This window comes from Argiope bruennichi, chromosome 6 (genome assembly GCF_947563725.1).
Source record: "Argiope bruennichi chromosome 6, qqArgBrue1.1, whole genome shotgun sequence".
Classification (NCBI taxonomy): Eukaryota; Metazoa; Arthropoda; class Arachnida; order Araneae; family Araneidae; genus Argiope; species Argiope bruennichi.
Genome location: NC_079156.1, coordinates 72,262,487 through 72,278,012, shown reverse-complemented (window position 1 = coordinate 72,278,012; position 15,526 = coordinate 72,262,487). Strand labels below are relative to the sequence as shown.

The 15,526-nt window shown below is 27.2% G+C and overlaps 1 protein-coding gene across 2 annotated transcripts in view; it reads left to right on the top strand.

The window, feature by feature from the left end:
- Positions 1-15,190, top strand: part of LOC129972896 (vesicular glutamate transporter 3-like) — a 28,313-nt gene extending 13,123 nt beyond the window's left edge. For both annotated transcript variants that reach the window (XM_056087203.1, XM_056087204.1), the window contains 5 exons: positions 2,037-2,186; positions 7,746-7,878; positions 9,223-9,378; positions 11,639-11,724; positions 14,035-15,190. In XM_056087203.1, coding sequence (XP_055943178.1) covers positions 2,037-2,186; positions 7,746-7,878; positions 9,223-9,378; positions 11,639-11,724; positions 14,035-14,232 — 723 coding nt within the window. In that variant the 3' untranslated portion in view covers positions 14,233-15,190. The remainder of the gene's footprint in view (positions 1-2,036; positions 2,187-7,745; positions 7,879-9,222; positions 9,379-11,638; positions 11,725-14,034) is intronic.
- The last annotated feature ends 336 nt before the right edge of the window (positions 15,191-15,526 follow it).

The following is a 15,526-nucleotide window of genomic DNA, read 5'->3' as shown; positions in this document are numbered from 1 at the left end:
ATAAACACCTTTTATTTATTTTTTTATTATAAACACTGAATGGATATATCAATTTATTTTTACTCAATATATTTATATTTATGATGGTATCTTTTATTCTTATTTATGTGGTTTAAAATTAAAAAAAAAACATTTTTAAGATCCCAATATACAGAAACTATTCCACAATGAATCAAATAGCAAAAGCTATTTATTTGCAAAAATATTTAAAAAGATTTTTGAGTAATTTAAATGCATTTTGTTCTAAGATAAGGATATTTAATTAAGTATTGAAGTTTTAATTATTCTCTGGAACACATTTTTACATATTCATGATATAAGAAAACTGAAATTATTTTGTAATTCTGAGGACTTGTTGCACTTAGATTTGCTGGAGTAGCAATCTATTTTTACAACAATGATTAGAGAGTGATGATTTTTACAAGTGATGATTGGAGAGGTTCGATAATGATGACGGACCTTTTTTTGTATTTTAAAAGATTTTATTGTTTCTCCGCTTTCGGGAGTTACTTTGAGCCTTGCCTTTCGGCGTTGCTGCTACGTCGATGATGTTACAAAGACTGATGGTTTTTTACATATACCGCTAGAGGGCGTTACAAGTGAGAGTCGGGGCAACATGCTTACGTAACAATGATTACAGAAGCCAGATTGTTAATTAAGCCATATGGCAATAATGAAACTTGAATCGATGTCATACTCACCAATTTTAGATTTCATGTCAGCAACTATCATTTCCAAGGCTTGTTATTAATTGAAATGGACATACCTATATACCAACATGATTCATTAACATTATTGGTAATAATTTGGATTTAGTAAAAGAAATCAATACATTGATATTGACCATAAAAATTCTATTCACTGTGCGATGAAATTTTTAAATAAAACGTTGAAATCAGTGAAAAAAGCGTTTCTTTAAAATAGATTTTATTAGCGAATTAAAAAATAAAATGTCCCATTTTAATTATTTGAAGCTTTTTAACTTTAATTAATAAATAATTATTATGAATAATATGGAATGTTGCATCCATTTTTCAAATCAACCCGCTTGTATAGAATGAAAATTAGATTAAATTAATCGATTAACTACTAAAAATAATAAAATGGTATAATGTCATTGAGAATCTTGTATTTGTATTAATTAATTGATCGAAGAATTTCGAAAATGATAAAAGATGTACGATGATCTTCATTATGGCTAAAAGTAATAACGATTTATGATAGTCTTCGTAATAGATAATAGTAATGAAGATCTTGATAGTTTTTCATAATGGTTACTGTTAGTGAAGATTATGATTCTCTTATTTGTACACTTTCTAGTCTTTAATACATCATTAATTATGAATATCATGGAATCTTTCATCCATCTTCATTAACATTAATTATGTTTAGAAGATTATGATTATCTTATTTTGAACGTTTTGTTCTTTAACTCATCATTAATTGATGATGATGTCGTGTCAAGTTAACACGGAAAGGGGGTGCAGTAGCTTCTGAGGGTAAAGACCCCTGAGCACCCGAGGGCAGAAGCCTGACTTCTAGCTCATATGAAGATGACACACACAGTCGCTTGCACAACCCCTTTTTACAGGGGGGCACATTCACACGCCTCACAGATCGAACACAGATAATGAACAACCACGCCCGAGCTGAGATTCGAACCCGGGACGTCCAGATCACGGGGACGATGCGCTACCCCTATGCCAAGAAGCCGGCTCATATTTAATTATTCTTTAGCGTTAATAATGTTTACTGTTAATGAAGATTATGATTATTTTAATGATGATTAATCCTAATCAAGATCTTGAATCTTTTCATAATGGTTAATATTTCAGTTGCAGTTAATTTTAAACATCAGACATGTTGAATCCAAAATTTATAAGTATTTTTTTTTTTTTTTTTCCTTTTTACCGTTTTTTTTTTTTTTTTTTTTTTTTTTTCCGTTCCATATTTTTTAAGTAGATCATGAAAAAAAAATCCCTCTTACTTATTATGAATTAATTCTTTTTCTTCTCTAATTCAAAATTATTTTTCAGGTTCCTCCGCTGCCATGGAAAAGAATATTAACATCTGTACCATTCTGGGCGGTGTTTGTTACGGCAACTTGCCAGGATTGGTCGTTTTTTATAATCATGAATGACTTGCCCACCTTTTTTAGTACTATTTTGCACTTTTCAATAGAAGAGGTAAACGTATAGTAAATTTTCTGTGAAAGTTGCTAGAGTAGAACTTATTGTTAGCAAAGAGAATTTTAATTGATAATATTAAGAAAAAAAATTAATTAATGAAGAATTATTAAGGTTATTTAAATATGTGAATAACAATAATAAATTATATACTATTTCTTTCAAATGACAGAAATAAAATAAGAATATTTGAAATATAAAACTTAAATATTAATAATATAAAATTTTAATAATATAAAACTAAAATAAAATTACGAAACTAAATTCTTAGCTTATATATTTTTTTTTTCGCTTAATATAATTAACTGATTTTGTTTTCAATAAAATTGGTCTAAATATGTTCTGCAAGTTCTTATTTTTATTGTTTTTTTTGCTGTGATGTAATTGTAATTTCCGTTTTATTTCAACATTCCTGTACTTATAAGGCAAGTAAAGTGAACATTATTTTTAAAAAGTAATCTTCTGAACAGGTTGAAAAACAAGTACATAAATGAACAGAAACAAAAAGCATCAGAAAGTAGTACTGCAATATGACGCTTCCTTTGTCTTAGGGCTGCCATCTAGTGGCGATTAAGCTAAACAAAAAAGTTCTTCCATCTAGGGACAATATAGTGAAGCGAAAAGTAACTTAATGCTAATGATTCGTTACAAACTCTGTGAAGGTGAAAGTGTACCTCATTTGTTATTTACAAAGTAGGGCACATTTATCTATATCTATATCTATCTATACTTATAATAAAGCTCAATGTGTGTGTGTGTGTGTGTGTGTGTGTGTTGGCGCTCTACAGGCCAGACCGTTTGACATACAGCTATCAAATTTGGTACATATATACCTTAGAGGTCGGGAATGTGCACCTGGGGTCCCTTTTTTTGAAATTTTAATTAGAATTTTAATTATTAATTAAAAACTAACTTTCCCGCCAAAAAAATCTTTCATTTTCCCCACCGCCAACTTTTCCGCCAAAAAAATCTTCCATTTTCGCCATCGCCAAATGAATAAGGCTTCCGGGGTTTTTTTCTCCCAACAGTAATGAGGCTAGGGTTAGTATTTTTCGGCGGATTATTTCAAACGATTCTGTTTATTTTCTTAATGTTTGATGCATTTAAAATTAAACATTGTTAATTAATCGATCCTTCAGATTCATTCTGAAGAACTTTTGAATAAAAATAAAACAGAATAAAGGAAATTAAAAATTTCTAATCCGCATAGCGTTACCCCAACTTGCGTAGAAAAAAAATCACGTATTTGCGTTACGTCACTGGCGTTGAAAATTCACGCATGCGCTTTGTGTTCTGAATTTCGCATTGTGTTGACGAATTATTATCAACCGATGCGGACTGGATTTAAATTTTTTTTAGGTTCGTTGCATGTTTTTGTAATTAAAATGTATTTATGTTAGTTATATATTTTTTGTATATGCTTATAGTTTTAAGTACATCGTTTTTAAGTAGTTTTTTAAAACCTGTTTTCAACCGTCTATTTTAAACGATTCGTTTTATTTTCTTAGTGTTTGATGCATTTAAATTTAAACATTGTTAATGAATCGATCTGCTCATAATGAATCTAAGAAAATTTTGTTGACCAACTCTTGAGATATTACATAATTAAAAAATAAATAAAAATATTCTTTAGTGCCCATAAAGTTTAAACGCTGAGTGACTCTATTTTCAGTAATCAGATTATAAAAAAATGCTTTGTTTCAGTAAAAAATATTATTATATTAATTGCAGATTAATTCTTTCCACTTTAATTTAAAACATAAATTCTACGGGTGTTAACAGAAAATTAGAGAGATACATATTACGTTATGACTGAAGGCCTTTATAATATTATGAGTGAATTATATGACTATCAAAATTTGAAGTTTTAAAATATTTTGATGAAGAAGCTATTAAAGTAGGAATTGCATAAAATATTTAAATATAAAATTTTAACGAGCATTAAGATTGGCGAACCGGTTGGTCGACAAATTCTTGAGATATTACATAAATTAAGAAAGATATTTTTTAGTTCCCATAAGGTTTAAATGCTCAGTGACTCTGTTTTCGTTAATCATGTTATTAAAAAAATTAACATTTATTGACGAACACGAAAACACTGATATTCACCGTTACTCTGATTAGATATTATAAAATCTGAATAGATAAACATAAACGTGTAAACAGCTGTGCGCCGGTTTCTATGGCAACACAGCTGGAAAAGGAAAAGAAGTTTCCGAAGAAAATTCACGCATGCGCATTGTTCTGATTGTTGTCATGACAACCACTTGCAACAGACGATTTAAATTATTTTTAGGTGAGTTACATGCTTTTGTAAGTAAATTGTATTTATGTTAGTTATATATTTTTTGTATATGCTTATAGTTTTAAGTACATCGTTTTTAAGTAGTTTTTTTTAAACCTGTTTTCAATGATTTAAATTATTTTTAGGTTAGTTGCATGCTTTTGTAATTAAATTGTATTTATGTTAGTTATATATTTTTTTGTATATGCTTATAGTTTTAATTACATCGTTTTTTAAGTAGTTTTTTTAAACCTGTTTTAGACCGATTATTTTAAACGATTCATTTTATTTTCTTAGTGTTTGATGCATTTAAAAGTAAACATTGTTCATTAATCGATCTGTTCATGATGAATCTGCGAAAATTTTGTTGACAAATTCTTGAGATATTACATAAATTAAGAAAGATATTCTTTAGTGCCCATAAAGTTTAAACGCTCAGTGACTCTATTATCAGTAATCATATTATTAAAAAAAATGCTTTGTTTCAGTAAAAAATATTATTATATTAATTGCAGATGAATCACTTACACTTTAATTTAAAGCATAAATTCTACGAGGGGTAACAGAAAATTAGAGAGATACATATCACGTTATGACTGAAGGCCTTTATAATATTATGAGTGAATTATATGACTATCAAAATTTGAAGTTTTAAAATATTTTGCTGAAGAATCTATTAAAGTTGGAATTGCATAAAATATTTAATTATTAAAATTTTAACGAACATTAAGATTGGCGAACCGGCTGGTTGCCAAAGGCGGCTAGTACTTATAATAAAGCTCAATGTGTGTGTGTGTGTGTTGGCGCTCTACAGACCAGACCGTTTGACATACAGCTACCAAATTTGGTACATGTATACCTTGGAGGTTGGGAATGTGCACCTGGGGTTTCTTTTTTCGAATTTTCAATTAGAATTTTAATTATTAATTAAAAACTAACTTTCCCGCCAAAAAAATCTTCCATTTTCCCCACCGCCAACTTTTCCGCCAAAAAAATCTTCCATTATCCCCAGCGCCAAACGAGAAAGGTTTCAGTTTTTTTTTCTCCCAACAGTAATGAGGCTAGGGTTAAATTTTTCGGCGGATTATTTCAATCGGTTCTGTTTATTTTCTTAATGTTTGATGCATTTAAAATTAAACATTGTTAATGAATCAATCTTTCAGATTCATTCTGAAGTACTTTTGAATTAAAATAAAACAGAATAAAGGAAATTAAAAATTTCTAATCCGAATAGCGTTACCCCAACTGGCGTAGAAAAAATCACGTATTTGCGTTACGTAACCGGCGAAGAAAATTCACGCATGCGCATTCTGTTCTGATTGTTGCCATGACAACGTTATCAATGGATGATTTAAATTATTTTTGGGTTAGTTGCATGCTTTTGTAAGTAAATTGTATTTATGTTAGTTATATATTTTTTGTATATGCTTATAGTTTTAAGTAGTTTTTTTTAAACCTGTTTTCAACCGTTTATTTTAAACGATTAGTTCTATTTTCTTAGTGTTTGATGCATTTAAATTTAAACATTGTTAATTAATCGATCTGCTCATAATGAATCTAAGAAAATTTTGTTGACCAACTCTTGAGATATTACATAAATTAAAAAAGAGATTCTTTAGTGCCCATAAAGTTTAAACGCTGAGTGACTCTATTTTCAGTAATCAGATTATAAAAAAATGCTTTGTTTCAGTAAAAAATATTATTATATTAATTGAAGATAAATTCTTTCCACTTTTATTTAAAGCATAAATTCTACGGGTGCTAACAGAAAATGAGAGAGATACATATTACGTTATGACTGAAGGCCTTTATAATATTATGAATGAATTATATGATAATCAAAATTTGAAGTTTTAAAATATTTTGATGAAGAAGCTATTAAAGTAGAAATTGCATAAAATATTTAATTATTAAAATTTTAACGAACATTAAGATTGGCGAACCGGCTGGTCGCCAAAGGCGGCTAGTTATTAAATAAAACTGTCTGCATTTTGAATGAATATAAAAATATGGATACGTATATTTTTCAGAAATATCGACTACACTCTTCTGTTCCTTTACACATTTATTTTAAGCAATAGCAGTATCTAAACCTACACGGTACAAAGAACTTCCCATTCCTTTAGTCAAAAAATAATTTAAAATGTCCAAAATAAGAGATTTATAATATATTACGAATAATAAGGGATTTCTACAAATATGCATATCATAATATATATAAAACTCTAATTCCAAGTTTTTACTTGAAATTTTTGAATCTTTTTGAATTTTTGAATTTTTTTTTTGTATTTACAGTCCAAATACTTTATTTAAAATCATTATATTGATGTTTCATTTATGTGAAATCATAGCAATGTTAATATTTTATTCAATAATTTAATATTTCATTTTTAATTTAATAATCTAGTTGAGTCAGATTTAATAACATTTAAGAATAATAATGGAATAATACATCATTGAATATCCTCTAATCCCTTACTAATAGTAAAGGGATAAACAAATTGACAGCCAAGCAAATTCTTCTAAAAGATCCTTGTGTTTTCCTTATCAAAATTATCACGTGTGAGAAATCCCTATCAAAATCTCATCGAAATCGATGGAAACAAAACGAAGTTAAATGCGGGTCCGAAAAGAGGAAACTTTTGAAATTTTAAATTCGTCAGTCTACATCGCGATACAAGAGCAAAAGTGACCAAAATTTCTGCTTCCAGTGGTTTATTATGAGATTTTGGTAGGGATTTCTTTGATACAGGTATGTTTAAAAGAATCTTGTAAGCGTTAAGGATTTTTATTCCTTCGCCCAGAGCGTTTGGACTTGCTGAATTAAGCAGTTTTATAGAGCGCGTATAGAATTAATTGAATAAAAAGTGGGAATTCGATTAGGAAATAAAAGAACATTTTAGAAGGAAATATATACTTGGGCTGATTTCAAAGAAAATATTGGAAAATTAGCTAAGATTTAAGTTAGATTACGAGATATTATATATATATATATATATATATATATATATATATATATATATATATATATATATATATATATATATATATATATATATATATATATATATATATATATATATATATATATATACGAAAAGGGCAGTTAAATTAAACTTCACACTGATGTAAAAATATATATATTTAGATAAAACAAGTATATTTTTGTGTATAAATCAATAGTTTATTTGTTGCTTTATTTTTTGTACAAAATGAATAAAAGTTGAGAAGTAACAATAATAACGAAATTTATTTATTTATTTCCTGTTCTTCAGAATGGCTTCTTTTCTGCACTTCCTCACTTAACGCACACAATAGTGGGTTTAGCGGTTTCGGCCTTAGCTGATTTCCTTATTCGAAGAAAGATAGCATCAACGACTGTTGTAAGAAAAGTCTGGAATTCTGTATGTAAGTTTTATTTATTTACATTTTTTTATTGAAATTGGCACAAAGATAAATACTAAATTCTTACAGAATTGGACGTACTTTTTAAAAAAATGATAGAAACTTTTACATAGAAACCTCTTTCATGCTTTTAAAAATCGAATTTTGAGATGGATTTTTCACTTTCTTCCAGGTTTGCCAATTCTGAAATTTTGTATAGTTGAGTGTTTCCGATTAAAATACAACATGCTATTCACATTCTGAGGAAAATATGTTTAGAATTTAATTATCTCTGATTTTAGATGTCAACTGATAATGAATTTGAGAAAAAAACTGTTTTCCTAATATTTATATTCAATTATAAATTATATTCAAAATTAAAATGTTGGAAAGCAATGAAAATAAAATCGTAAAAACAGACTTTTTTTTCACTTTTTATAATTGAAATTTCGGAATTAAAAGACAAAGCATAAAAACAAGGAAGCAGTATAATAAGGAAATTAAACCATAATGTATATATATTATGCGAAAAATAATTTTTCAACGAAAAAAAAAATTGAAACATATTTTGAATGCGCATTTGTTTACATTATATGTATTAGTACGTCATGTTTTTATGAACTCTGTTTTTACTCATATTTTTTTTATTAAAAGAACTTTCTTCTTTTTAGTACACAAATGAAAGTATGTTTGTGAACACTTTCATAATTTTATTCATAATAATAACTGCCTTTGAGATTTAATTAATTTTTTTCTGTGCATGTCATTATAAATTATTATCCTCTTACATATTTAATCCTTTTTCATGCAATGTTTCTATTAATCGGAAGCATTAATTTGCTATAAATAAGCAGTCATTAATAAAATTCACGTAATAACGATTGTAAATATAAGTCGTATTAATGAATGATTTACTTATTTATTCCATCTCATTTCTATTTTTATACTTATGTGTCATAAAAGCTTAGGAAATCTTGGCTTATGAAAATACAATCTCTTAGAGAATTAATGAATGATTTACTTATTTGTTTTCTGTTGCATCTCATGTATATTTTTATACTCATGTGTCATAAAAGCTTAGGAAATCTTGGCTTATGAAAATACAATCTCTTAGAGAATTAATGAATGATTTACTTATTTGTTTTCTGTTCCATCTCATGTATATTTTTATACTAATGTGTCATAAAAGCTTAGGAAATCTTGGCTTATGAAAATACAATCTCTTAGACATTTAATGAATTATTTACTTATTGGTTTCCTGTTCCATCTCATGTATATTTTTATACCAATATGCCATATAAGCTTAGGAAATCTTGGCTTATGAAAATACAATCTCATAGAGAATTAATATTTTTTATACATTTTTAGCAGAATTTGGAATGGCTTTAGGCTTAGTAGGAGTCTGCTTCGCTGGTTGCAATGTGGTGACGAATAAGTTTCTTTTCATTTCTGCCATAGCCATTAGTGGATTTGCTCATAGTGGCTACGTGCTCTCATTTTTGGATATGGCGCCAGAATATGCAGGTAAAACCCCAAACAATTGAAGCCACTTTAACCTGTTAACCGGATATGACGAAATATTTCATTGGGAATATAAATTGATTACCCGTTCAGCAGGTTAATGTATACATGATATCCATGAAGTTTTAGCGTATATGGGGTATTCAACAATATCTACACCGAATAAAGGATAGTTTCTTAGTTTCATATAATATTCTTAGTGTTCAAATGTCTGTCAAACACAGATTTGTTGATATAAAATGTACACGACGACAAAAATTTAAACTTTCTGAAAAATAAAGAGGCGATGGTATATACCTGGAAAAATAAAATAAAAATTAAAGAATTACTAAATTAAATTGTAAAATTAAAGAATACTAAATTATAGAAGTTCATTATAATATCAGGAATTCAATTTGAAATTCCTCTAATTACTGAAATGACATTTATGGTTATAAATATAAATTGCATTTAGCCGACTTAAAGAGGGAAAGTATCTAATGCCTACTACAAGTTGATTATGATTTTAAATTCTAATATTAATCATTTTCTTCTGTGCCAATTCTTTTATAAATATATATAAATAAAAAATTTAAAACATAATATATTTAATAGTTACAGAAGCTCTCAATAGTATTTTTTTTCTTTTCCATATACTATATGTAAATTAAGTCTGATGTTGTTTAAATCAAAGACTATAACTGTACATATTTTTCGAAATTATTAACTAAAACAACAGAGAAGCATACTGATTAGAAAAATGTTATTTACTTGAGTTTTTGGAACATATTATTCTGGAATTGATACGAAAGTTAAACAAAATGTTTTCTTAAATATTCTCAACATTTCTCGAATAGATTTTTATCTGTTACTTAAACAAAAGCGAAATACCACATTTATTGGAAGAGATCTTATACAAATGTGAAATAAAACATAAAAAATGCAATTATTTTTATATGAAAAATAATTAAAGATTAATTTAATAATATCTGACTCAATAATTTTATTTTTAATGCAATTAATATAAGGATAATTTACAAAATTATCAAAAATGTTAAAATCATATGTATGCAAAATAATGAGGATAAATAAATGTCATTTGCATAGAAAAAACGTAGAGGAAAGTTGATCTTCATCACGAAAAAAAAAGAAAAAATCCCACAGGAAGTAGTTTACAATTTTATCCGCCAGATGGCTTTGTAGATACGCGTAGTTTTGCCCAGCTTGCTGTGTATAGTTCGTCAACAGATTCTGAGATGACTGCATTTCGACGATTCCATCTCATTAAGGGTGAAAAGCGGAACGATGAGTAATCCCTTTGACCTTGGATTTCCCTAGTAAATGTAAACATTTCCTCTTTTCATCTTTCCTTTCATCCCTATTTTGAAGAATTAAACCCATCCTAACGCATGCGCAAAAGCGCGGAGGGTTTTACAATCAGTTGCTGAATTATAATATACATGTTATACGACGTGTTATGTAGTATAAATAGTCAATATAATGAATACCAAATATTTAAATATATCCTCCATTTCGAATTTTTTAAAAAAATTATGGATCAAGAGTGTCAAAACTTGTATACCTTATGTTCCTTTCTATCACGAGACTCTTTAAACTTTATACTACGAGAAATATGTATATCTCGTCTTTTCTGATTGCAAAATTTATATATATATATATATATATATATATATATATATATATATAATTATTCCATTGAATTACTTGTTCTCAATGTTATGTATTTTAACCCATCGCAATATTAGCAGCTGATTTAAATTATAAGCCATGCCACTAATAAGTGATCACTTGTGTGCAAACTAATAAACTCTGGCTTCAATTTCCATCTATTCTTTCAATGATCGTTCAGTTCTGACTTTCTTATTTTTTAAAGGTATATATGAAACTGTTAAATTATGCTTGCTGTTGGCGATAGCAAATGACTCGATAATAATACTAAGATATGGTTGATAACATGTAATTCTCATTGACGTTTCTGATAATATGCAAAGAATATTGTAAATTAGAAACATTCTTCAGCTGAAGTGGTTAATTAACAAATTTTATATATGAATATTTTTTATTCTTTTGAGAAGTCAAACATGATTTTTCATATAAAATACCAAGAAAAGATGTCTAGAGTTTTTTTTTTTCCCCAAGATCAAGACAAAATTATATTCATTACTTTTTAAAGAACAATTTGGTGGCTTTATATAATTTTACATCCCAATTTATAATACATTAATTTTCTGATTTTATTTTATTTATTTATTTTTACATGTAGGTACTTTATGGGGCATGGCAAGCACTATTTCTAACTTGAATGGATTCATAGCTCCACTAGTTGTAGGAGCACTAACCAACGAAGAGGTAAGAATTCCTTAACCTTTAGTAAATTTCTAGTTTCCTTAATTTATTTAATAAATTGATTACATATTTAAAACTATAATGGTGCATGAATTTTGAAACAGATTTTTATATAAGAAAATAAAGTTACCGTGAAACTTTAAAAAGATGTTTTCGAATCATAAGTGCTGAATGAGTTTATAATATACATGCGAAAAAGTAGTTTTATCATACGCGCATGATAAGACAATATAAAAATATGTAAATATAGGAGATTTACTACAGAAGATATGCGATAGCCATAATTAGAATAGCAATCACTGTTTAACGTTTCATGTGTTGAATTTATCATTTTGAGATGAATATTCCAATATATGAATTTAACATGTACTGCTTCATTATCTAATCAATGCAAATATTTTTTCACAACCTGGATAATGAGTCACCAAATATTGCTTTCATCTTTAAAAAGATTATAATTTTATATCAAATACATTCAGTGATCTTATTTCAAAAATAAAAGTTTATCAAACCATGTTCTTTTTTTAACACACATGTCTTAATTCTTTCTATTCTCGCGATTTGCTTTTGGTCTTTTAGAAATATGTTTTCTTTACGCACTTGTCTTAATTCTTTTTATTCTCGTTTTTTTGTATTTAGTCTTTTGAACTACGTTATCAAACTATTCCTTCAAAATCATTAAAATGCTGAAATGCTGTAATTTACACAAAATTGAATAAAATTTTAGAAATACAGCACATAGAAAATAAGTGAAAATAAATTACTGAAATTGATCAAAACAGATTGAGAAAAGGTTAATTAAAAGTATATTAAAATGGCGAATTCTATGAGAATATATTCTGTGAAGAATATATTCTAGGTTCACTCCAAAACAAAGCTCTTCAGCATGTACTCATATAATCAAAATGTGAAAAAATAATTTTAAAAAAATTGGTTGGTATTGTAAAAAAAATAGTGTGTGGAAGAAAAAAATGCGAACTTCAGAAAATATTACAAGTTATCACAATGGCAAGGAAAAGTTCATTTGATATCATTGTATTTGTTACATGCTTAAGTCAAATATTTCTTTATTCTGCTTTTTAATGTTCTACTACTGTGTGTAACTTCCACTGTCTTAATTTAGTCGTCTGGTTTCAACGAGCTGCACATATTTTTTCAAAATACCGAATCATCGATTTCTTATCTACTGATTAACAAAAATTAAGGGTATGCCTGGTTTTGAAATAAAAAGTTAAATCACTAATTAGAAGCTACTTTTAACGATTTGGCGCATCTGTAAAATATTTGCAACTTTTCATTCTTTGTTCAAAAGTAATGATGATATGGAAATTGTTAACTTTTCATTTGAAATATTAAATACAATATACTCTAATAAAGAAATAGCACGCTGAGTCCACAATAAAAGGAATAATGATAATTACACATTCGAGCTATTTTCGCTCTTCATAATCATTTCAGATAATTGAACAACCTTCGCTGCAACATTTGCAAAAGTAATGAGGTTGAAATTAAAGCTAAGTCCAAATGAACATTACTGACTATGGTACATCCCACCTGAATAATATATGCCCCGTCATTGAAGTACAGGCAAATCAATCTCGCAATATTATTATGTTCATTAGGAAAGGATGGATCAACTATTGAATTAGAAACTTCTCATCACTGTTTCTGAAGTACTCCTCGGTAGGTGAATGCTTACTGACAAAAAGAAAGAATCAACTTCCGACAAAAATTTCAAATCTAAGCCATTATATTCATGTATATGTGTAAATTAATATTCTCGTTCTTTATATTAATGAAATAAGCAATGTCTCATTGTTATTCTGTAGAAAAACAATATATTTTGAGTTTAAATTTTTACCTTTATTTTCTATTTTAGCACCATTTTTAAATCTTTTATTTCACATTACTTCTTTATTTTTGAATCAAGTTAGTAAAAATGGAAGTTTGAATTTATTTTTTTAACTCACTTCATATGTTAATATCTTGAAAGTTTATTTACTTATACGGTCTTGATGCTATTGCCGTATTTAATTATATTTGAGCTTAATTGTCAGTTTATATAGTTAAAATTTGATTCCATACTAGCGGAAACCTGGCTATAAATTACAAAAGAAAAACATATTTCAAGATTCCATAATATTATTATTAATGAATTATAAATTAAATAGTAAAACATACAAAAATCACTGAGGTTGGAATTAAAATTTTAGTTTATAGTATAATAATAAAAGTGTGTTTTTAAAAATTGTTTTGTCAAATATAATGTATTTAACTAAATGATTTCTTTAATTCATTTTTTTTATTTTCTAGAATACTCTTCGTCAGTGGAGAATCGTTTTCATTATGACAGCTAGTATTTTAGCTTTCGCTGGTATTGTTTTCATCATCTTCTCTTCTTCTGAAAAACAAGACTGGGCTGACCCGGAGCCGTCCAAATCTGATAAAAGTGATGAAATGTTAACTGTTCCAAAGACATCGTCCGTTAACAAATATATTCCTCTAAACTGACAGAGAAAATATTGTATATATAATAATTTGAAAGTTTTTTTTTTTTGATTTTTTAAAATTAAGATTCACTTTTTAAATTAGAACATGTCCAAAACATTCGATTACATCCTTTTTTTTGATGATTAATGCATCTATTCTTTTTATTTATTTCATTTATTATTCATCGAAAGATAAACATTTTGTTAAATGAAATAAATCATTGGTGTATAAATACTGGTAATCATCCGCAAAATGCCCAGAAATATTTGAATTGTTAAATGAAATAATTCATTGGCGTAAATACTGGTAATCATCCGCAAAATGCCCAGAAATATTTGAATTGTTAAATGAAATAATTCATTGGTGTATAAATACTGGTAATCATCCGCAAAATGCCCAGAAATATTTGAATACCACAGATTGAATTTCCTAATTTAAATAACGTTACATTATTCATAAGCAGTTTGTAATCGACCTACTTCGTCAGTTTTGAGGGTCTTCATTATTATGGAAATCATCCTAACCTCTTCAGTTAATCTCACTCTTAATACCTTATAAGTGATACTAAATTTTGTGTACTTACTCCCAGGTTGCATACTGTTTTATTTCAGTTAAAGTTTAGCTATTTTTTGTGTGCTTATTTTTGTTTTATAAATTGAAGATAATTGTAATAATTTGAAATCAGTTATTACCTCAAATCATTTTAACTTTAATAAATATATTGAATGCACATTAGAATCTTTAGTACATTTAGTACACTTAACAAAAAACTCTGGAAAAAAAAACGCATCACAACGATACAAGAATATCGTCTTGTTTCATGTTTGTCAAAAAAAAAAAAAAAACCTGCAATATTTTTATATAGTTTCAATCACTTTAGTGATTTCAAAAATTCAGAAAGTTTATATTTCATAGAATTACTTCTTTAAATTTAGGATAATCATACATTGTGAAATAAAAGTTTTATTTTTTGTTTGAATCTGCTTTTATTTGACTCCTCATTTACTCCGTATTTTTTCTTCACGTTTTAAACTTTACTTTAAAAATTTATTCTTAATAATAAGCAAGGACAACGTGTGCTAAAAATATATTTAATATCATCGTAATGGTAGCAAATGAACAATCATTGTATTTTTATAAAATATACTTGAAAATATCTTAGGAAATATATCAAAATTAAGAAATAATCTTTCGAAAATAAAATGTTATTACTGGAAAGCATATTTTTCAATTTGCTGTATAAAAATGATATTGAAAATTAATTTGTTGCAATGTTGTTAATGGAAGAAAACGTTAAAATTTTGATTATTTTTGA